The sequence below is a fragment of the Eschscholzia californica genome, unplaced genomic scaffold, assembly GCF_041429995.1.
Source record: "Eschscholzia californica isolate CP2 unplaced genomic scaffold, dmEscCali1.0.p SCAF_1, whole genome shotgun sequence".
Classification (NCBI taxonomy): Eukaryota; Viridiplantae; Streptophyta; class Magnoliopsida; order Ranunculales; family Papaveraceae; genus Eschscholzia; species Eschscholzia californica.
In genome coordinates, this window is record NW_028238198.1 from 6,756,889 (window position 1) to 6,779,073 (window position 22,185).

The window sequence follows — 22,185 nt, forward strand, 5'->3', positions numbered from 1 at the left end:
ATGATATTTTTCTTTTAAATTGGATGGTATTTTTTTTTTCCAAGTTAGATTGTTACCAATAATCAAGCAAATACAAATAGACTTCTACAGAATTCCTCCATTGACACAAATATTTTCACAAAAAAAATTGTTGAAACTTGAAATTTTTTTGGAGGTAAATTTAGATCCAACTTAAATTTAAATCTTTTGGAGGTAAAATTTGGTTGAAACTTAAATTTAATTTTTGAGAGTAAAATTAGATTTAATCAATCAAAAAGTATGCCGCCAAAACTTGATTTAGACAAAGAATACAAAAATTTGAGCTCTATATATGTCATGACTTTCATCTTCATACACAGTGTACCCTTTAGCTAGAGTAGTTTTTTGTTTACCAAACTGGAAATTCAAGTCCATACTTTCTAAATCTCTTTAGTTCTCGATGTCCGATCTCCACTTGAATCCCTCTAACTTTGGTTCCAAGAAAAAAGTTTCAAATCAAGAACGTCAAAATATTCTAGATTACCTCTGGATAAGAAGTGATAGTGGCAAACTACGGAAAGGTACAATTAGTGAAACGACAACTTTATTCTCGCGCGATAGAAAACAATGGAAATCTTCCTTCTCAACTTGAATGTGACCGTCTTTTACTAGATAATGTCTTAGAATTTCTTCAGAATCAAGTTTGAAACAATGGTCTGACAAAGTTCTTACTTCCACGTATTTGTTAGTCAATTTTTAAACAATTAATGTCATTGTTTTTTAATTTCATTTGTTTGTTTCTTTTTAATTCTTGTATGTATTAATCGAATAAAATCAAAGAACAAAATATTCATAGTAAAAAAAAAATTAAGTAAGTATTCTTAGTTAAGTAATTTTGATTTAGTTACCTTTTTGGTTGTTGGCCAATATATATTTGAGCACAAATGTGTAATATAGAGGTAAAGGTAAATGTTGGAAATTTAATGAATTTTATATGATAAAAAGGGAAATGAGTCTCTTATTTTGAGACAAACCAAAAGGGAAACTGGGTCTCTTAATTTGAGACGGAGGGATACTTCATTTACACCAAAAGTTATGCTAACTTGTTTAGGATAGTCCTAATTCAATTCGATTTTGTATAATAAAAATTACAAATTGCGAGTGAAACAAGCTCTAAGAACAACAGTATGCACACGAAAGACGTGAAATTGTAAGATACGAAAACATGCTCGCAGAACAAGTTTTATCATCAAAGTTTGCTTGAGTATGTAATAGAAGAAAAACAAAAATACATAATAAACCAATTTCTACCAAGGTCTCAAATAAATTTTGTCAAAAAAGGAAGCTTTTTTATTATGTTGTTCCAAACAATTTAATTAGCGTAATGCCAAGTACTTTTTTTTTTTATGAATAAGGCGACAACCTTAACATTTATTCATTGATTGGATCAAAATAAATGTTGGTTTTGTCTGTCACCAACTGGCTTACAATGCAATTTGGGATCTGGTGAAACTCCCACGAATTAAACAAGCCTACCATGATAGCTTCTTTCGCTAATATATGCGCCGCACGATTTAGATCTCGTGGGCAAAATGAGAACATAATATCATTCCGTAAACTACGTTCGGCATGAATTTCGGTTATTATTGACCTTATTTTCCAGGGTGGTTGTGTTTCAAACGACGAGCAGGATTTGATCACCCCAACGCATCTCCTTCAATAATAATTGGGGTTTGATCATTTTTCTACAGCTAGTCTAGCTGCCTTCCCCTCTGCTTCAAGTGCACTTGATGCCAATATGCTTTTTGTCACGACCAATACAAATTCTCCTTTGTGATCTCGAAACACTTTTATTTAAGGGTTGAAAATAAAGCTATTGAGATAATATGTGTAATCAAATGAGGCCTAATTATAACAGGTATTTTATGCGTATAAATCCGACAATCAAGCCTTCATGCCTACACAATGCCAATTTAGATGTTGATATTGTTTCAAGATTATGGAATACAAATGTCCATATCATCAACTATTTTCCCGATCCAACGTGTAGAATTTCTAGATTTATAATTTTCTTTTTATATTTTGTGACTTTTTGAAACAAAATAGTTTCCGTCCTACTTCTTACCAATCTTCTTCAACACATCAAATGCGTTATAAAACTTTACTTGGACACCACTACTATAGTAAAAGTGGACAAAATTCAATATATTTTCATGTGTTATTGTTGTTTTTGGAAATTAAAATGACAAATTTAACTAAGGAACTCATTACTCAAAAGACACCAACTAAGTTAAATTGAAAAGCTTCAAAGGGCATCAAGCATCAAAACGAAAACCAAGAAGGAATATCAAATCAAATGTGGGAATCCTAAGAGATTAGAGAAGCTTTAAAATACAACTCATTTTCAATTGAAAAACATGCCTTCACGACAAAATAATCTCTTTTCAAATTTCAACACATCTAATAAGCTGGTCACGACGAACACAACAAAGCAAAGAAGTCAAATTGTCAATCTTGCTTTTATTGAACAACCATCACTGTAAATCTCTCACTACTCCAATCAGTGTGGAGGAATTCTAATTAGAACTAACAACATATCTATATTTATGTTTTCATGGTGTTTTTTTTGCTGCACTAACATATAAATCAACATGTAGTGAATTTCATAAATGTCGCAAATTAGTGTTGGTTAGAAATTGCAACTTCTCAATAGGTAGAAATTAGTATTAATCACACTATAAGAACGTATTGGATGTCAATATCCTTTTGCGTGTATAAAACTTTTTGTTGCTCACTAGGGTATCTCTTTTTTAGGCTTGCGAACTATGTTGGATTGTGTTTCCATTTTGAGGTTGGTTGTCGGTTGAGTTGACAGGTAGTTTAATTGTTTGTAAAAATCATAAAAAATAAACTCTCGAGAAAATAACAGAATATGTAGTGTAAGTTTGTAACAACTAACAACTCCAAGAGTTTGCCACACTTATGGACTTTTGGAAAATGTAAAAATAATGGCAAATCAAATTTAAAACTTAACTAATGCTCTCTGCATTCATACGAATATGTCATGAGCACAAAACCCATACAAACATTTTCTTTTATCATGCTTAAGTTCATATCTAACTTATCATGTATATAAAGAGAAGTCATTTTCATGTGTCTATATCAATTCCTTTGCGTTTGTTCCTTTATAATTTGAATTCTACCATTAAATCTAGAGTGGTCTTATGAAATTAAGATATTGAAGGAAACTAAAACATTTTGTTAAAGACGTTGGAGCTTACTAATATAGTTAGTGGAGATAGGAGAGGAACAACACGAGTTTGAAAGGAATGTGGCTATACTATTGTTCCTTTATAATTTGAATTCTACCATTAAATCTAGAGTGTTCTTATGAAATTAAGATATTGAAGGAAACTAAAACATTTTGTTAAAAACGTTTTCTCACCCGCTAGGGCGTCATAATAATTTACTTTTAACTATTGAAGAACCAAATTTCATTATCTTTATATCCGTCTAAGCTTTCACACATTTGAATGGAAAATTAGGATTTAAGGAATCATTAATAAAATCAAATTCTCAGTAACACAGCGAAAATGGTTGTATGTAATTTATTTGAAAAAAAAGAAGCAAAATACGAAAAAATGGATATAAGTTTACAAAACAATTTTCTGATTCCTATTTTTGATCATAAACAAATAAAAAAGGATGAAGTAAATTTACTTTGTATTGATTGTCCAAAATGTTTATGTCGATATTGTTTATGTTTGTAAGCATAAGTGGGTGTATGGTAAGACACATTTATCAGGAAGCAAACCAAGCGGTTGACTTCTCCAGATGTTGAGACAATCCTAGTAAACAATCAATTGCCGGTTGAGCTTACTAATATAGTTAGTGGAGATACGAGAGGAACAACACGAGTGTGAAAGGGATGTGGCTATACTATTTTCCTGTATATTTTTTGGTTTTTTGATTTTTGGGCTTTTGTAACAGGTCGGTCCTTAACTTTTTTTTTTTGTTTAAATGCAATGCATTAAAATATAGAGTCTATTACAATAAACAAAGTAGAAAACAAAATTACAAGAAACAAAGTAGAAAAGCAAAATAACAGAATTGAGGAATTGCACAATATAACTTCTATTTGTAGAGCGTTCTTCATTCTGTAGCTTGCAAGTCTGATAGCTCTTCTTGAGAATGATATGAAATTTGACCTTGCGAGTCTTTCTGGTTGATTGACAGATGAAACTTGTACCTAACTTCCTGTAACATTGAAGATGTATTAAACATTCACCCAAAGTTTCAAGAAGAAACGAGGATGTCTGCAAGATGGAATCAATAGATGATTCCGGGTTACCCCACCAGTATTCTCCATATAAAGAGACCATATCCGCTCAAGTTCTACAAAGTATACCAAATTCTGTCAGGACACGTGGTTAGTAGAACTACCTCTATGTGTGGCTTTTCCTATTTTATTTCGAGTTTGTTCGAACAAGGACGGGATGATTACCGATTTCTATGATCCCGTGGGAGGGGTATGGACAATTCCGTTGAGGCGCAGTCTAAGAGATTGGGAAGTAGATGACTTCAATCGTTTAATGGGGTATTTGGGTAGTTTCTCTTTATCCAACGAGGCAGACACAATGGAATGGATGAACTCGAAGAATAAGAATCTATCCGTTAAGTCTTGCTATGAAGCCCTGTCTAACTTCTCACACCGAGAGGCTAAGGTGTTCTTGGATATATGGAAGCGGACCGTTCCTCAGAGGGTATCTTTCTTTCTTTGGGCGGCGTGTTTAGATCGGGTTCCTACTATTGACTTGTTGAGAAAGCATGGATGTTCTACCCCTAATAGGTGCCCAATGTGTAAGATAGATGAGGAGTCAAGCTCGCACCTTTTTATACATTGTGATATGTCGTACAATGTTTGGCGGTACTTTTTAGCTTCGGTGGGGGTGTCGTGGGTTACCCCAGCTTCCGTTGTAGATCTCTTGGCTGCGTGGGGAGGGCTAAAAGGGAGAAACCCGATCATAAGCATGATACCTAAAGCTATTCTGTGGGCAATTTGGATCTCTAGAAACTCAGTCATCTTTTCCGACAAGCAGGGGTCAGTGGAGGACATAATTTTTTCAGCTAAGTGCTTTATCTACCATTGGAGCCGTAACAATCCGAAGGTTAAATATAGATCGTTTTCGGACATAGTGGGGAATTGGGGGGCTTTCATTTCTTCGATGTAATATCGATGGGTTTTACTTTCTTCTTTTTTAGTTGTTTCTTTTTTCTTGTTTCTTTTCGGCCTTTTGGCTTGTACATAATTCGTTTTTCGTTCGTTTTATAAATTCAATCACATTATTCAAAAAAAAAAAAAAAAAAAAAAAGTTCTACAAAGTAGAAACAAGCCAGACACCTGGGATCACAGTCATAGCCCGAGTATAAATACCCAGCTAATCCGACAAACAATCGCAAATGAATTGCGAAAAGGGGTGGAAGTGAAAATGTTACGGAACTTGGATAAAGAGTTAAATCTATCTGATCACCAAAGACAAAAGTAATCAACAAAAAGTGAGCTGGAAGATAAGCAATAAAAACTGCACAACAAAGGTGGAGATTAATATTCGAAATATAGTGTAGTCCGGGTCGAAGGTAAAGTTGAAATAAGTGCTTTTTATTACTGGGTTGATTGAGAGGCAAAAGTGGCAAGCAATTGGATGATTAATGTTCCTAAACTGATTTCGGTTAAAGATGGATGAAACTAGAATGCATAGCTGATCGTTAGCGGGTGGACAACAAGGTAACACTATATAACGAGGAAAAGAAATATGAACGAAGTAGGCATTAATGTTTAGCATGACTGGTACACAAACAAAATCGAGATAAAGAAGTCTAGACCTCCTACCAAAATATTCACCTAATGTTTCTTTTTCTATGGGTTGTCTCAGAGATGATGAAGATACTAAAGTCTCTATTGGAGTTATTAAACTGTCAAAGATGATGATCTTTGAATCTAAATCAAACATTTGAGCCCAATATATTTTGAGAAGACTAACGAGTTGCTAATAAGACTTAGAAAACAACCATCGCGCCTAAATTAAAAATTAACATAGTTTAGAGTTTTTCCTTGGTAGAACGATTCAAATTATGCTTTGCATGTACTTCTCCTGTGCTCCTTTGCCTATGGTTGGTTGATTCCTTGTGATCTGCTTGAATGAAAGAAATAGAGTCTATGATTTGATATTTCGCGATCAAGCTTCTCGAGTCTGTTAGGTAATGGAGAGCCTTGGATCTAGGTTTTTGATTAAGTGTAATTAACGAAGGAAAAGTTGATCTGTTGAGGAATAGATTAAAGTCTTAGGTGTCTATGATCTTGAAGATGAACAAATAGATGAAGATGAAAAGGCTAGTGAGATGTTTATCCATGAAACCGATGAAGTAAAAATTGGGGGATCTTGAATCCTTATATAGAGAGGTTATCAACATATCTAATAGCAAAAAGAAGCTGAAACGATAGAGGGATTTTTATTTTTCCTAAAACCAGATGAAATAAAATTAGGGATCTTGAAGCTTTGACTCGGTAGATCTGAGTGCTAGAAGAAAGAGTTGGAATTTCTTCTCTCCGATCTCGAGTTACCGTAGCTTCATGGGTTAAGTTATGATCAGAAATTTGATATGTTATTGGGCTGAAACTCTTGTTGTGCCTTCTTTCTATTGATTAGGTTTATGGTTACTTGTGTAAAAGGTTAGGTAGAGAAAATCTCAATTGGATTACGAGGGTGATTAGGATGGAGTTCGACAAAAAAAAAGGTCGATTTAGAATGTTGAAATTTGTTTCTTCATTCTAGGTCTATGGGAACTTGAAGATGATGTCGTGGTGAGAGTCTTTTGGTCCTTAACTCTACTTATCAATTAAAAAAAACATAAGTTTGTTCAAGTCACCAGATATGTTTAATCATGACGTGGTTGAAAATTCAAGAAATGCAAAATCTTATTGATTGCTCCAAATCGTATACGTTAAGTTCATCAAAAGTCTATATTCTTAAAACCTCCATTTTCTATATTCTTAAAACCTCCACCTTCAAAATCATCAAAATTGTTTAGCAGTGGCCCTTGCTCCAAAATATGCAAGAAAAATCTTAGGGTTTTTTGGGCTTACACCCTTGTCACTAATTGGTAATTGAGTTTACCCCCCTCAATAATGGGTAATTGAGCTTACCCCCTTCGATTTACTATTAGTGACAAAAATACAAAGGCTATGTTTGGCGTACGTGAAATAATTGCCACTACCAAGAACAACTATTCTTCAATATGATTCATATTAGAGATTCTACCTCATTTTATTGTTTGATTTGGTCAGGAATATGATTAGTAAAGATTGATTTTGTTTATATGTTACTTTACTTTCTGACTTTATTATCACATCTTAAATATATCCTTAGTAGTTTTGACAAAAATTCTAAATTCAAGAAGGTAAGCTCAATTACCAGTTACTGAAGGGGGTAAATTCAATTACCATTTAATTCTGAGGGGGTAAGCTCAAAAAACCCAAAATCTTATTATATCAAAATTAATATTGTTTTTCGTTTAAATGGATTGATGTCTTCGCTGGTCCATTTTGTTTATGTCTGGTCTATTTCAGTTGCAATTGTTTCTATATCTAGATTGTTTTCGGTTCACCCCGATTTATATTATGCGATTTGAATAAAAAATCTAACTATTTCAAAAACAAAGCTTTCATTAGTACCAATATCCTTACTATTATCAATAAGATAACGTTTAGGCTTGTCATCCAGGAACTTCTTCGGAGAAACGGAAAAAATTGTTTACGAAAAAAAAATTGAAAAACAGTTATAAAAAAAAATTATGAAGAAAACGAAAGGTTCTCAAATGAAACGATATTTGAAAAAAAGAGTTTCGAGAACAAGAATTATTCAATATTTTATTTAAAAAAGCGTTTAAAAATACTCAAATAATAACAAATCATAGGATTTTTATTAATTTCCAAACAAACCAAAAAATATTACTCTACTTGGATTCATGATTCGGTCGTCCAAACACACCATCAAATTAAATTCTTTTGACACTGAGTCGTTATAGACTGGGACAATATTAAGAAAAATTATCAATTAATCCTTACAGAAATACGTGGAGTCTCTCTTTGAATCATGTCCGACTGCATACTTAACTAGAATTTAACGATTAAAATGGTTGAGCCGCTAGGATCCTTTTCCTAGTGAGCATCCTCAAATTCAAGTATTGCCTTAAACTAGTAATTTATGGACTTCTTACTTCTTAGTTATTAAGGGACATGTTTTGCAAGCAGAATTGAATAAGTTGTCTCCAAAATGTCTATTTTATGATGTATTGAAAACTCGATGAACAATTTAAAAACGCTAACTTTTTTACAACTTGTCCATGGAGAAATGTAAAACAAATCACATATAAAAAATAAAATATCACCAAAGTTGTTGCATACATGAATATTTCATGAGCAAAGAACTCATAGACAAAACACAACCATTTTTTAATTATGTAAGTTTATGAAATTGTAGAATTCTCTGATGTCAAAATAGGTAGTCAGATTTATATATTTATAGACTTTTAATAACTGATTTACATAGATAAGATTTAGACAGATATATACTTATCAAATATAATAGAAAATAAATTTAAACTTATCTTATGGGTTGAATGAGTCAATATGCTCTATTAGCCCCCCCCCCCCCCCCCCCCCCCCCCCCCCTCAAGCTAAACTTTGGAGTCGTAAAGTGAGAGCGTGCTACAAAGGAATTGGTGTCGAGATTTCACCAAACCTTTTGTAAAAATATCTGCAATCTGGTTTTGCGTTGGAATGTATTGAACTCGTAAAACACCTCGATTAACCTTTTCTAGAGCAAAGTGATTGTCAAGCTCCATATGCTTTGTTCGAGAGTGCAAAATCGGATTGTCCGCCATATACGTAGCGCTTATGTTATCACAATGAAGAGTATGAGAAATCTTCATAGTAATACCCAAATCACGAAGTAAAAACTGAAGCCATGCAATATCAATCGTTGTGGTTCCCATAGATCTATACTCCGTCTCAGTGCTAGATCTGGATACCGTCGGTTGTTTCTTCGAGGACCAAAAAATTTGATGTAAAACAAAGTAAACACAACCACCAAAAACTGGCCTAAGCGTGTCGGGATCACCCGCCTAATCTGCATCGGAGTATGCATTAACTTAAGAATTGAAATCCCTTACTTGAGAGTGTGATTGAGTGCCAAAATATAAATCACGACCAAGAGTGGCCTTTAAGTGTCGAAAAATCCGTTTAACTGCAACAAAAGTGTTGATCAGTTAGGACATTCATGTATTGGCACACTTGATTCAGAGAATAACTTGTATCTGGTTGAGTTAAGGATTAATACTGCAATCCACCAACTAGAGATTGATATAGGGTTGCATCGCCAAGAGGCTGACCATCAGTAATTGATAACCTTTTCCTGGTTGAACAAGGAGTGAAAACCGGTTTGGAATTAAGCAACTCAAGCTTATTTAATAACTCGAGTGTATAACGAGTTTGAGTAAAAGAAAGACCTGATTTCGAGCGATGTATTTCCATACGAAGGAAATGATGAAGCTCCTCCAAATCTGTCATAGAAAATTGTTGATGTAGGCGTGAAATTAATTCAGAAATCACTAATTAATCAGAGCCGGTAACTAAGGTGTCATCAAAATATAATAACAAGATTGTTATGGAAGTAGCAGTTCTGTATTTAAACAAGGAATCATGAGATTTAAAGGCCGTAAACCCAATTTAAAGAATATATGTGGTGAAACGATGAAACTAGGCCCTGGGAGCTTGCTTGAGGCCATATAATGCCTTGTTTAATCTGCAAACATGATCAGGATAATTCACATCAACAAAACCAATTGGCTGATTCATAAAGACAGATCTATCAAGTAACCCATGCAAGAAAGCATTTTTGACATCTAGCTGGTTGATTTTTCCAACCTAAAGTCACTACCATACTAAGTACCAATCTGATCGTGGCAGGTTTAACAATTGGTGAAAATGTTTTATCATAGTCTATACCATGTTGTTGGTTGAAACTTTTTGCAACAAGTCTCGCCTTAAATCTGCCTATCGAGCCGTCACTCTTGGTCTTAATACGAAACATCCATTTTGAACCAATAAGGTTCATAGAATGATCACGCGGAATCGAAGTCCAAGTCTTATTTTTCATCAAGGCATTAAATTCATCTGCCATAGCTTCACACCATCTAGGGTCCTTCCTTGCTTCACTTTAACAACTCGGCTTTTTTGGCAACTCAAGTAAAAAGCAAAGCAAAGCAAAGCAAATGAAACAGAATGCTTAGTTGCAATCATAGATTTCAAAATTTTGGGTTTCACCATACCTTCCTTTGACCGAGTGACCATAGGATGAGTTGGAAGGATCAGTGGTGGAGATTCTGATGGCTCCGTCGGTGTTTCCAGCAACGGTGCTATATCAGTGTGAGATTCAGATTGGGATTCGTTAGAAGATGACATAACTCTATCAACGATAGCATCAGGAACTGTTGAGGGAAGAGACATTATTTGGTGGTGAAAAAGGAAGTTGATTGGTAACCAAGGATTGTTGGATAAAAATTTCAGTAGGTGGAAGTGATGTATCTAAGAAAACCCATTAAGGACCTTCACTAACCGTAACTTCATTCTTGATATTTGATAAATCAGGAAGATCATAGAGAAATAAGGTTTCATCAAATAAAACATCCCTAGAGATATAAACGCGTGAAGTTTTGGGTTCTAAACACTTATATCCCTTGTGCGATTCACTATAACAAGGTAAGCTCTTATATTCAAGCTTATTTTTACGATAAGGTGTTAAAAGAGGGTAACAAAGAGACCCAAATACACAGAGAAAACCATAGTCAGGTTCACGTTGAAATAGTGTGTGAAAAGGCGATTTGTTTTGTAAAACAAAAGTCGGCATCCTGTTTATTAAATAGGTTGCAGTACTGAAAGCTTCGGGACGATAAGATTTTGGTAAGTGACTTTGGTGTAACAATGCTAGACCAAATTCAACATGTCTAATATTTCTCTCTGCCACCCCATTTTGTTGTGGGGTGTTAGGACAAGATAGATGTTGAAGAATTTCGTGTGTTGGAAGGTAGTTTTGAATACTATGCGAAGTGAATTCCCCACTACCATCACATTGAAAGATTTGAATTTTTGTGGGAGATTGTTTTTCAAGTAGATTATGAAAGTTTTTAAAGCAATCAAACACTTGTGATTTAGCATTAATAAAATACAACCATGTAAACCTCATGAAATCATCGACGAAAATAAGAAAATAACGAAAACCCAAGTTTGAAGTCACGGGTGAAGGACCCCATAAATATCCATGTATTTTTGAAATATGAGTCTTAGAATTATGAAAGAACGATTAAACGATAAACAATGATGCTTAGCCATATACAACTTTGATATAAACCATTTGAAATCGAAGGAACATGACTTTTATTAGAAATGATGCGAGAAAAGGCACGAGAATGGGGATGACCCAATCTCATGTGCCATACATTATTTTTGATATTTGAACCTTTTTTTTTTGTTGAAGAGTAATATATTAAGATAAAGAGTCTATTACAACAAACAAAGTAGAAACACAAAATTACAGTAAGTAAAGTAGAAATACAAAATAGTAGAACTGAAGAAATTCATAAGATAACGTCGATTTTTCGAGCATTCTTCATTCTGTAGCTTGCTATTCTGGCAGCTCCTCTTGGGAATGATATGCAATTTGATCTTAAGAGTCCTTCTGGTTGGTAAAGAGATGAAACTTCTATCTAACTTCCTGTAACATTGAAGATAGATTAAGCATACATCCTCAGTTTCCAGAAGAAACGAGGATGTCTGTAAGATGGAACCATTAGATGGTTCCGAGTTATCCCGCCAGTATTCTCCATATAAAGAGACCATATCCACTCGAGTTCTACATAGTAGAAACAAGTTAGATACCTGGAAAATGGGATCGCCGACATAGCCCGAGTATAAATACCCAGCTAATCCGACAAGCAATCGCAAATGAATTGCGACAAGGGGGTGGAAGTGAAAATGTTACGGAACTTTGATAAAGAGTTAAGTCTAGTAGATAACCAGATACAAAGGTAATCATCAAAAAGTGAGCAGTGAGATAAGAATTAAAAAACAACATGGCAAAGGTGGAGATTGATGTTCGAAATATTGTGTCGTCCAGGATCGAAAGGTAAGTTGATACTTATATTAAATCTCTTATATGATAAACGATATGAACTCATAAGCCACAAGGTTAATCGATGGATCCAAATAAATCTAATTTGATTCCGGGAGTTGTGAACTTTTTGGGTGCAGTAATGGAAGTTGGTAAGGTGATATCGAAGGTTGAATATATGTTTAGTTGAGATCGAGGAGATGTGTGAACCTAGGGTTAGGTCATTGGTTATTATGATAGGGATGAAAAAAACTGCTATTTGATGAGCTCTAAGCTCATCCACTATCGATGCACTGCTAATCGCTAAAAGAGGAAATAAAGTAGCCCTGCAAGATTGATTTAAAGGATATTTATGAGTCGAGATAGAGGTGTTGAAAGATTGAAAGAGAAAGACTTCAAATTGGTAGCGAGATGTGGTGTTTGTTCTCTATTGGCTAAAGATGTTCAATGAACCAGATCTGAGAACAGTGTTTCTGTGGTTCGTATAAACTAGTTGGAAGAAGAGAGAGATAATAAAGACAATAAAATTAAGAAAGTTAAAATTAGATTGACAGCCCTTTATGACTGAATCATTGAGGCACACTTTAACCCACGAGAAGATTAAGCATAAGAATGTTTAATAGGTGTAAAGTTGAGAAATTCTTCCCTGATTTCTAGATCCGTGCCAACTCCAACTGCCGATTCTAGAGTCTCACTGCTGCTGGTGATGCTTTGTTCTTGTCCTGTGTATTAGTTTTTTGTGAGATTTGATGATAAGTCTGAGTGGGTAGAGCTTTGATTTGGTGTTTTATGGATTTATTGAGGTATGCAGTGAGTAAAAGGTTAGTTGCATGTGAGATTTAGTGGTAGTATTGGTGGGATTTGGTGGATGTTTTAGTGGATTAGGGTTTCAATTTGGGGGAAAAGAGGGGGAGTTGATCTTCTGTTGTAGTACTAGGGTGAAATTAGTAGGTGGAAATGATGTGTAGAACTATATTTTGCTGGTTTTTTATGATAGATCAACTATGAGAAGGATGAAGATTAAGTATAGTGTTGGATTGAGCCAAGGGTTTCAGATGAGAGGAGAAGAAGAAAAAAATCGCCTGATGGGGAACTTCTCTCTCCTCTCTCTTCAGGAAGTTGGAACACTGATAAATACCACCTTTGTTAAGACCGTGAAGGATCAGCTTCCCCGTTTCCTGATCCTGCACAAAGAACATATCTTTATAAAAAATAACGAAGCAATCTTGATCTTTTGTTAACTGTGATACTAAAACTAGATTCTTTGTAAGAGATGGAACATGGAAGACATTTTTTAAAGTGATGGTGGGAGATGGAGAACAAAGTGTAACATTACTAGTGTTCGCAACGGGCAAGAGATCACCGTTTCCAATCGATACCTGGTCTTGTCCATAGTATGGATTCATATTTACCATCATTGTAGAATCACTAGTCATGTGGTTTGAAGCACCCAAGTCTCTATAATAATTAGGATCATATTATTCACCATTTGTTGATAGGCGGCGAATGTTTGAGGAATATCATTTGGCTGGAAATTCTGATCTCCTCGATGATCACAAAAGAAGGCAGTGTGACCACCCACATCCACAAATTTGACACACAACCTGCTGAAAAGATGAAGGTGAACCAAGAATTAATTTTTTTTGAATAGGCTGTGATTTATTTCCTTGAAATTGATTTCGCCATCTGCCTCTGCCACGACCACCTCTGTTAGTGAGCCGTCGCCCTCCATGACCTCTGCTCGAGTTATAATATTGACGAGCAAGGGTTGAATGTGTTGAAGCAGCAGGAAGAGACTTAGCTACTAAAGCTGTTAACTGCAATGGAGGCGTTTGTGTTTGTTGAACAAGACGCATTTCATGAGTAAATAAGAGAGGTAGAAGTTGAGAGAAGGTTGGTAAGTTATCTCGTGATTCAATCGCAGTCACAAAAGCTGCATAATCATGACCCAATCCTCGCAATGTATGCAACACTAATTCAACATCTGGTACTGGAGTATGGGAGGCAGCATTTGCATCGGAAACTTCTTTGATCACTACGTATTCCTTCATAGATAAAGAGTGTTTTTGAATAGTTTGAAGATGGAAGAGGTGTTGAGACTTACAGCACTAATCATAAAACTCGTTTGCAAGCTGAAACTCTAGAGTTTAAGCAAGAATGGCTGGGGATAGTGTTGTGTTTAACCAACTGATAAGGGTTTGATCAACCCTTGTCCGTTTCATAAATTCTGGATTAACATCTCTGCCTTGAGATTTTGAACTCAACAAGAACATATGTACATTATAAAGATAGAGATAGATAGAGAGAGACCAAGAGAGATAAAGAGAGACCAAGAGAGAGAGAGAGAGATACCAACAAGGATTTGCTAAATTATATATATCGACTATCAATAGTGTCGACCTTACATACCAAGCAAACTATAAATATAACTTACCACTTCAAATCAAAACTTAGAAAAAACCAACTACTTGATGTGTATAAAATTCATTTGACCACCTTCCCCCTAGTTCTAGGTTAACTAGTAACAGTTTCCCCACACCATCTTTTCTGCTTCTAACTACAACACCCAACCAAAAATCATCATGAACAAACACAAAATACCTCCTTTCCATATCACTTGTCAAGTCAAGACGGATTTTACTGAGCATTTGGTTCAACCCCTGCGAACCTGTCAGGACTTCGACTCCGACTACGGCTCCTCCTGCTCATGTTATAGCCTCCCCACCCGCCATTAACTCGTCACGGAGTGCTAAAGCAAGTGTAAATACTATTACCAACAGACTAAGCTTGAGAAACTTTCAAACCATAGTCAGATTCTTCTTCGGTTGTCTACTCGTGCTTTCTTTGAGGCTTGCCCAGTTTCTAGAAGGGCACTATTGTTGGGAAAAACGAGCACTTAGGCCCAGCGAAAATATAAGAGTTTTTCCCTTTTGTGTTAGTTACGAGGATAATATAGAAGAATAGTGGGAGCAATGAGCAAAGAAATTAAAGTAAATAAGACAACGATTTTTAACGTGGAAAACCTCCTCAATGTGAGAAGTAAAAACCACGGGACTCGTAGTCCAACCAAATCAACTATAATAAGCAAAGTAGTTACAGACTACGTCCACCCGAGACTCAGACCCTTCAGAAAAGAATCAATCTCAAACACGAAGAAACACGGAGAAACCCTCACAAGAAAGAACAAAACAGTCCAGAAATCTACAGCCCAAAACGACCCTAAATTCACTAGGATTCCGGTGACCAATCAACGATCCCTCCGTACAAATACTAGACGAATATGTCAAGAACAGTTCTGCCAAATTTCAGCTTAATCGGAGAAGAACTCACCGTCGGATTTTTCGAACAACGAAGACTGCGCGTGCTGAAAAAGTTCTGCCCCGCTCTTCTCGACAACCTCCTTCTCTCCCTTCTTCTCTTGTGCGTTTCTAATTGTGTTGCATACTTCTAATTAAGATTAAGGAAGTATTTATAGACTTACCCTTAACCCTAATTCCACCGTCATAAGTAACCGACCCAAAGAAACTCGACCCAGGCCCGGGTTTGGTTTCCTAATCCAAACCCAACTAGGTTTCCCCACTAGGAGGAAAACCCAACAAACTCTCCCTCCGACTAGGTGGGAGAAACAGCCAACCCTGTTGTCCCCTTGACAATCCTGAAAACAGCCAGCTCCGCTTTCCTCGACAGCCCTGAACAACTAGCCCTACTTCTTCTTGACATCCCTGGAAACATCCAGCCTTGCTATCCTTGACAATCCTGTAATCAGCCAGCCTTGTTGTTTCTTCCTGAACAACCAGCACCGCTATCCCTTGGCATACCTCCAGCTTCCCCTTCGGCAGAGCCTTCGTCATCATATCAGCTCCGTTATCGTCTGTATGAACTTTAACCAGCTCTAACTCCTTGGAAGCAACCACATCTCGTATCCAGTGATACCTCACATCGATGTGCTTCGAACGCGAATGAAACGTCGAATTCTTGCCGAAATGTATTGCACTTTGACTGTCACAAAGCAATACATACTTATCTTGATTGAATTCGATCTCCTCAAGATAATTCTTCATCCACAACAACTCCTTACAAGCTTCAGTTGCGGCTATAAACTCAGCTTCAGTGGTAGAAAGTGCAACGCACTTTTGCAGCCTTGACTGCCACGCTACAGCTCCCCCTGCAAATGTTACCAAGTAACCTGAAGTAGACTTCCTGGAATCAACATCCCCAGCCATATCAGCGTCAGTGTAACTGACCAGTAGTGGTCCATCACCTCCGAAAGTAAGCTTCAAACCAGAAGTCCCTCGAAGATATCTCAAAATCCACTTCACTGCAGCCCAATGTTCCTTCCCCGGATTAGAAAGAAACCTACTAACAGTACCAACCGCATGAGCTATGTCAGGTCTGGTGCACACCATAGCATACATCAAACTACCAACTGCAGAAGCATATGGAACCCTCTCCATAGCTTCCAGCTCTGAATCTGTACTCGGACTATGTTGACTGCTCAATCTGAAGTGTCCAGCAAGAGGAGTGCTGACAACTTTAAATTTGTCCATGCAAAACCTTTGAAGTATCTTCTCAATGTACTTCTCCTGAGATAAGTGAATCAACCTGTTCTCTCTATCTCTAACAATTCTTATACCAAGAATCTGCTTCGCTGGACCCAAATCTTTCATGGTGAAAAACTTGCTGAGCTGCTTCTTCAACTCCAGAATTCTCCTCGAATTCCTCCCCACAATCAACATATTGTCTACGTACAACAGTAAGATGATAAAATCACCTTCACTAAATCTATGAACAAACACACAATGATTTGAAGTAGTCTTGTTATAACCATGCTCCCCCATAACTGACTCAAACTTCTTATACCACTGTCTCGGTGCCTGTTTCAATCCATAAAGGCTTTTCTTCAAGCGGAAAACATAGTCTTCTTTGCCCTTCTTCACAAAGCCTTCTGGTTGCATCATGTAAATCTCTTCCTCCAAATCCCCATGGAGAAAAGCAGTCTTTACATCCATTTGCTCCACCTCTAGATCAAGGCTCGCTGGCAATTCAATTGCAACCCGAATAGATGACATCTTCACAACAGGAGAGAATATTTCATCGAAATCAATTCCCTTCCTTTGGCTGAATCCTTTCACAACCAACCTAGCCTTGTATCGAGGGAACAACATGGTCTCCTCATGCTTAACTCTATACACCCACCTGTTAAGCAAAGCCCTCTTACCTTGAGGCAACTTCACCAGCTCAAATGTATGGTTCTCCTCCAGAGAATCCATCTCGTCTCTCATGGCCTTCCACCATTCATGTTTATGTTCATCTTCCAAAGCTTCGCTAAAGCTTTCAGGTTCTCCTCCATCAGTAAGTAACACATATTCACTAGGATCATACCTTGTCGAACGTCTCAGACCTCTCTCAGATCTCCTAACAGTAAGGAGGTTCTTGGTAGTTGGTGTTCCATCATGATCGTCACCATGACCACCGGTACCATCTTCTTGTGCGGGAGCATCAGCACCGGGTGTATCAACTTGAACCTCAACCTCGACATGACCATCGACAGATGTAGAATGAGCAACCTCCAAATCAATCAAACCTTCATAACCCTGAGCTGGATTTCCGGACTTGTCAATGTCCTTAATAGTTTGATCTTCCATGAACACAACATCTCTGCTCCTGATGAGCTTCTTCTCCACTGGGTCATAGAACCTATACCTAAAATCATCCTGACCATAACCGACGAACACACACTGTCGCGATTTCATCTTCAGCTTCAACCTTTCATCTTTGGGAATGTGGACAAACGCCTTACACCCAAAGACCTTCAGATGACCATAAGAAATATCCTTACCAGTCCATACCCTTTCTGGACTAAAACCCTCCAACGGAGCACTGGGTGACAGGTTCAACACATGAACAACCGAGCTCAAAGCTTCTCCCTAGAAAGCCTGCGCCAAGTCTGACTGTGAAATCAAACACCTAACTCTCTCGACAATCGTCCTGTCCATCCTCTCAGCCAACCCATTCAACTGTGGATTCTTGGATGGCGTCTTCTGATGCTGAATACCGTGTTCTCTACAGTAAGCATCAAATGGTCCAGAATACTCTCCACCATTATCACTGCGAATGCACTTCAGTTTCTTACCTGTCTGTCTCTCAACCGATGCCACAAACTGCTTGAAATAACTCAAAACCTGATCTTTGGACTTCATAAGATAAACCCACAACTTTCTAGAGTGATAATCAATGAACGTAACAAAATATGATGCACCACCAAGAGATTTTGTCTTCATTGGACCACATACATCTGAATGCACCAGATCAAGTATCCCGGGTTTTCTAGAAGATCCAGAAGACTTGAACGAGACCCTGTGTTGTTTCCCTGCAAAACAATGTTCACACTTTTGTAATTGCAAACTAGAAATACCTGTAATGGCATCCCTCTTGGATAACACAGACAATCCCTTCTCACTGATGTAACCGAGTCTCTTATGCCATAACTCCATGGCATCATCATTCTCCACTGCATTAACTGCATCCATGGAGACCTTAGCTTTCATCCAGTAGAACGATGATAACTTATCACCTCGAGCTACCACCATAGAACCTCGTGAAAGTTTCCAATTACCCCCTCCGAATAAGCTATAGAAACCCTCATCATCAAGTCTCCCTGTAGAAATCAAATTCAACCGAATGTCTGGGACATGCTTAACTCCTTTAAGCAACAACCTAGTACCAATACTAGTCTCCAAGCAAATATCGCCAATGCCAACAACCTGAGCCAAACCATCATTACCCATCTTCACGGAACCATAACTACCCGAAGTATAGGAATAGAACAAATCCCGCTGTGATGTAGCATGAGTAGTTGCTCCACTATCAATAACCCAACTGGATTCATGACATGCAACATTAATAGCATCACTCTCACAGAGTATAAGAAACTCATCTTCAGTAACAGTTACTCTCTCTCCACTATCTTCTTGCTTCTTTCCTTGCTTACTCTCTTTCTGCAACAACCAGCAATTCTTCTTTAAGTGCCCTCTCTTATGACAGTAATAACACTCCATATTAGCAAACTTGTTAGATTTGCTTCTGCTTCTGTTCTTCTTCGATTCTCTATGTGAACTTCTCCCCCGCGATTCAGTAACCAACACATCTGAACTCAAAGAACTAGGATTTGACTGCCTCCTAGCTTCTTCATTCAAGATACTGTTCTTCACTAAATCCATTGAGATAACTCCTTCGGAAGTAGAGTTACAAAGAGACATCCTGAACACCTCCCAAGAATCTGGTAACGTACCAAGAAGCCATAACCCATGAATCTCCTCATCAAAGTTTATTCCCAAAAGAATCAATCTCAAACACGAAGAAACACGGAGAAACCCTCACAAGAAAGAACAAAACAGTCCAGAAATCTGCAGCCCAAAACGACCCTAAATTCACTAGGATTCCGGTGACCAATCAACGATCCCTCCGTACAAATACTAGACGAATATGTCAAGAACAGTTCTGCCAAATTTCAGCTTAATTGGAGAAGAACTCACCGTCGGATTTTCCGAACAACGAAGACTGCGCGTGCTGAAAAAGTTCTGCCCCGCTCTTCTCGGCAACCTCCTTCTCTCCCTTCTTCTCTTGTGCGTTTCTAATTGTGTTGCATACTTCTAATTAAGATTAAGGAAGTATTTATAGACTTACCCTTAACCCTAATTCCACCGTCATAAGTAACCGACCCAAAGAAACTCGACTCAGGCGCGGGTTTGGTTTCCTAATCCAAACCCCAACTAGGTTTTCCCACTAGGAGGAAAACCCAACAACTACTTGATTGTATCTAACGAAAATATGAATGGTACAATTTTAGGATAATGCTGAAACTCGTAGTATCAGAAGGGGATGGACATTCAGGGATTTGTTTACCTTATCAAGCTTATTCCGCACAAACTGATCTGTCGCGTTCATTGATTGTGATGGGAAGTAATCCTGAAAAATCACCTACACATACACCAAAGAAAATCGAAAAACAATCGCCGAATTGACAGTTCAATAACAACATAAGCACTAACCTCATTAAATGACACTGTTCTGAATGTAGTGTGATGAACTTGGTTCACGAAATTTCTGCGGAAGTAGGAAAACAAGACGTTAGTACCATCTCGACTTCGATATCACAACGGAAGCACTTGAAATGCATAAAAACGTTCTCAAAGTTAAAGTTGAACAAAATCACTAACCTTTCCGTATAGTCTATCTGGGTAAAAGTACTGGGCTGTGCTGGAGAAGGAAGCAACTGAGGCTTGAAGAGGTCATCTTGGTTGTGAGCTTTAGACCCAACGGTTTTTCTTGCTGCAATTAGGAAATATAGACATTAAGTAAAAATTTAAAAGCTTCTCAAATAAACAAAGATTGTACACCCAAAGAAGAAAACTCAAGATCCAATCGTGATAAAACTTCCTTTCTCCTGCATTCCAGTTTTTCCTTTGTGTCTAAAAGGGTTTCAAACTGAGGAGCATATGATACCTGTAGACAATTTCCAAGAAAACTGAACTCATCGAGTTTTCTCTTAGCAAATCTACAAAAGAAAAGATGCCCAGCATAAGATGAGAGGCGGGAAGCAGTTTGCACCCTAATGAGCAAGAATCTGGTCATAAATAACAGGGAAATATGAAGCTCCAAATTGTATTACCTGGCGTTGCTTACGTGTAAAAGTTTGGTCCAATAGACGTCAGTGAACGGTTCACAATCCTCTCCATCCATCGATTTACACCTAACAAGTTAACAGAATATGTTCGAAACACGACCCTGAACATGTTAAAAAATAAGACCCCATGTCAACTCAAGATCAAGCTCCGGGGTAACAGAAGTAACTACTTTAATCGATCAATAATCATTCGAACGACTCAAATCTAAAGTTTGGATCTACAAATCAGATTTTTCACTTCCTGTATCTTGGCCATAAAGAGACGTCACATAAGTCAAGACATGTCTTATATCACCTAAAAAACACCTAGAAGAGATTCATTTCTATTAGATGCAAGATCTTTATCTGAAATTTGTCAGACCATTATCTGTTAATCCTTGCTTTGTTCATAATTAAGAAGAAATCCTAAAAAAACTTTGTAAACTAATATTGTTCTTTTACTAAGTCACACTCCAAAGTCTAAGAAATTGTTTTAACATCATACTTAAGCTGCATTTTAGCCAAGCAAACACAAACTTTCGTCCCCCACATCAATAAACATGATTTCTTCTCTTCCAGACGGCACAGACACGATAGATCTACATTTGCCCATATAGTTTTCTTTACGTAAAAAAGGAATAAACTAATTTTTTGTTTCCTTCTCTTATTTGTATGAAAAATGTTAGGAAACAAGAGAACCCAGGTAAACTTTGGGCAGAAACCTTTGTAGGTTGGCGTGATTCGTGTTTCCAATGATTGTGATTTGCTGAACTGCTGATTGAAACAAGGTAATGTCGTGGTGTTCCTTAATAATCATACTAAAATCACTGGAAAGAAGAGTATTAAAAAATTTACACAATTAAAACAGTTGAACAGCATAAAGCAAACTCCGATTTTGTAAGTGAACATCATACTAAAATATCCCTATCTCATTAGAAAATTACCCGAACTACCCCTGGCTGGCAGTCTCCAAGTGCCTCCCCGCCCATTAAAATAGAATATGTAGTGTAACACATCCACGAGTTTGCCACAGTTGTGGTTTTTCTTTTTTTGTTGAAGCACATTTGTGGCCTTTTGGAAAATGCAAAAATAATGGCAAATCAAATTTAAAGTTAGCTTTTTTTTTTTGGTGAAGGAAATTACCATTAAAACCAAGCGTCTATTACATACCAACTAGAAATCCGAATAAAAAGAGACAACATCACTCCAAAGTTTCTTACACCCGTGAGCACGCCCCCATTTGGCTAACGCATCTGCATAATTATTACCATTCCTAGACACATGAGAGAATATAATTCCTGAAAAATTTTCCTTGATGTCTTTGATCTGTCGGAT

The 22,185-nt window shown here is 37.0% G+C and overlaps 1 protein-coding gene across 1 annotated transcript; it reads right to left on the reverse strand.

Moving 5' to 3' along the window:
• Positions 1-9,138: 9,138 nt before the first annotated feature.
• LOC147563668 (uncharacterized) lies at positions 9,139-21,886 on the reverse strand. The gene is made up of 10 exons (XM_086639536.1): positions 21,795-21,886; positions 21,573-21,677; positions 20,857-20,937; positions 20,691-20,742; positions 20,405-20,516; positions 20,237-20,291; positions 20,091-20,165; positions 9,526-9,579; positions 9,357-9,431; positions 9,139-9,263 (listed from the first exon to the last, which is right to left on the reverse strand). The coding sequence occupies exons 2-5, from the start codon at positions 21,665-21,667 to the stop codon at positions 20,418-20,420; spliced, it is 327 nt and encodes a 108-aa protein (XP_086495662.1). The 5' UTR covers positions 21,668-21,677; positions 21,795-21,886; the 3' UTR covers positions 9,139-9,263; positions 9,357-9,431; positions 9,526-9,579; positions 20,091-20,165; positions 20,237-20,291; positions 20,405-20,417.
• Between the last annotated feature and the right edge of the window lie 299 nt (positions 21,887-22,185).

Coding starts and splice junctions, on each gene's coding strand:
- LOC147563668 (XM_086639536.1), bottom strand. CDS start 21,667: ATGATTATTAAGGAACACCACGACATTACCTTGTTTCAATCAGCAGTT. Junction 20,743..20,856: donor TTACACGTAAGCAACGCCAG/GTAATACAATTT, acceptor TTTCTTTTGTAG/ATTTGCTAAGAGAAAACTCG. Junction 20,517..20,690: donor TTCTTGGAAATTGTCTACAG/GTATCATATGCT, acceptor TCCTAATTGCAG/CAAGAAAAACCGTTGGGTCT.